The sequence below is a fragment of the Olea europaea genome, unplaced genomic scaffold (assembly GCF_002742605.1).
Source record: "Olea europaea var. sylvestris unplaced genomic scaffold, O_europaea_v1 scaffold1761, whole genome shotgun sequence".
In the NCBI taxonomy this organism is placed as follows: domain Eukaryota; kingdom Viridiplantae; phylum Streptophyta; class Magnoliopsida; order Lamiales; family Oleaceae; genus Olea; species Olea europaea.
Window position 1 is genome coordinate 381 of NW_019235333.1, and position 2,303 is coordinate 2,683.

Consider the following 2,303-nt stretch of genomic DNA (forward strand, 5'->3'; position numbering starts at 1 on the left):
TTTATGAAATGACCACATGATTGACTCTACCTTCGTATTGTTGTTATTAACAATTTTTTTTTTCGAAAAAAAAAGGAGCTATACGTATTTAATCTTTTAGGGGAAATTCATTGTTCGAGTTTTCTTGATTTGCGTATTCGTAAAACTAAAAGATTTTGTCAAAAAGATCTAAACTGTCTAAGGCGAGTTTGGGATTTAAGCGGTCCATGTGACCCCCCTCCTCACCTGGAAGCCTCTTTAGTTGCGCGTTATTCAAATCGATAAGACGAAAACAATGTTTTAAACCCACTTCAAATTTTATAAAAATCCTTTCATTTTAGAATTTTTTTTAAAAAAAAAATCCATTTTACAAAATTTATATACATAACAATAATAAGTTACGAGATCCGTGGAATCCAATGCTCATCAATCTTCCACTGTCCAATATTTTTAAGGTATGCAAAGATGAAGAATATTTTTATATTTTCATGCATGCTAATTAGTTGTATAATCTCATGAGCTTTTCCTTATGCATCATTTTATTCAGAAGTAGAATGCCAATTAATGATATCATACGATTAATGATACGATTATCATATGACTGAAACCTTAATGCGTAACTTTTGGCCTTAACATAATATACACGACAGACATGGCTTAGAAAGATCTATAGGAAGAATGTAGCATGGTTGAATAGTTCTTAAGATAGATTACTTTTTACTTAAAGGAAATGGCACGACATCAACAAGATCAAGCTACTATATTCAGAGATTTATTGAGGGCAGTGCAAAACTTGGGCAGGCAGCAGGCTCAGGCACCTAGTAATGCAACAGGAGGTACTAAAACCATGAGCTCGATCGTTGAGCAGTTTCGTCGTTTTAAACCCTCGTCCTTTGATGGTAAAGGTGACCCTTTCGCAGCTGAGGAGTGGCTGAGAAGACTTGAAGGGATCTTCGAGCACATGAACTGTAGCGACGCTCAAAATGTTTCCTATGCAAAGTTCATGTTAACTAACGATGCTGGGCATTGGTGGGATTCCGAAACACGTACTAAGACTGCAGAACAACTATGTAATCTCACATGGAATTAATTTAAGGAGTCGTTGATGGGTAAATACTTTCCCCGGCCATTAAGGGATCAAAAGGAGGTAGAATTTCTCCAACTCACACAAGGGAATTCGCCACTTGGGGAGTACAAAAGAAAATTTAAACGGCTTTCTAGATACGCTCCACACATGGTAAACACTGAGCTGACGAAGGCTAAAAGGTTTGAGATGGGGTTGAGGCCAGAGATTAAGGAAATCATGGCAGCCCAACAGTATACTACTTATGCGAAAGTTTTACGTCGAGCACAAGCAATTTCTAATGGTTTAGGATTGGAAAAGAAACCTCAACCCAACACCAAGACTTCTATAAAAAGAAAGTGGCAAGGTTACAACAAAGAGAAATGTAGGAATCAGAATAAGAAAGTAAAGATTTGGTTAAGTTCAAACAAAACTTTTCCTCAATGCTCCAAATGCAACAAGCGACACTTGGGAGAATGTCTTCAAGGAAAGGGATTATGCTACATTTGTGGTAAAAGTGGCCATTTCCTTGGAGAATGTCCAGAGAAGAAGAAAGAAGGTGACCATCTTAAGAAGGGAAAGGCCAGAGTATTTGCTTTGATGGGAGAAAATGAGGATCGGAACACAGACGTAATAACAGGTATGTTACCAGTATTCGACATACCTGCTATTGTTCTTATGGATTCTGGATCGACTCATTCATTTATTTCTACAATTTTTATGGATAAGATTGGAAGTAAATGCGTAGAAACAAATAACATTCTAGAAGTTAGTACACCCTCGGGCGAAGTCATTAATACTGATCAAATGATTAAATGTGTTAAGTTAGAGATTGAAGGAAAAGTACTAAAGGCAAATTTGTACATCTTGGGAATGAAAGACTTTGATGTAATTTTGGGTATGGACTGGTTGGGTAGAAACTATGCAACTATCATATGCCATAAGAATGAAGTCTTATTTCAAAAACCTGGAGAAGAAAAATTTCGATTCCTTGGAGCAAGAATTAGGACTCTACCCCGATTGATATCTGCAATGAAAGCAGAAAAGATGTTGAGGAAGAATACGTGTCGAGGATTTTTATTGAATATAAATAGTAAACCCCAGTCCGAAAGGAAAATAGAAGATGTACCTGTAGTAAATGAGTTCGTGGATGTTTTTCCTGAAGATCTACCTGGTATACCGCCTGATAGGCAAGTAGAGTTCACAATTGACTTGACCCCTGGGCAACACCAATATCTAAGGCTCCTTATAGAATGACACC

The 2,303-nt window shown here is 37.0% G+C and overlaps 1 protein-coding gene across 1 annotated transcript; it reads left to right on the forward strand.

The window, feature by feature from the left end:
• The first annotated feature begins 1,084 nt into the window (after positions 1–1,084).
• Positions 1,085–1,986, forward strand: LOC111378047. Its single transcript, XM_023001208.1, has 2 exons — positions 1,085–1,894; positions 1,960–1,986. Exons 1-2 carry the CDS (start codon positions 1,085–1,087, stop codon positions 1,984–1,986), a joined length of 837 nt encoding a protein of 278 aa, XP_022856976.1.
• The last annotated feature ends 317 nt before the right edge of the window (positions 1,987–2,303 follow it).

Coding starts and splice junctions, on each gene's coding strand:
- LOC111378047 (XM_023001208.1), top strand. CDS start 1,085: ATGGGTAAATACTTTCCCCGGCCATTAAGGGATCAAAAGGAGGTAGAA. Junction 1,895..1,959: donor TTGAAGGAAAAGTACTAAAG/GCAAATTTGTAC, acceptor CTGGTTGGGTAG/AAACTATGCAACTATCATAT.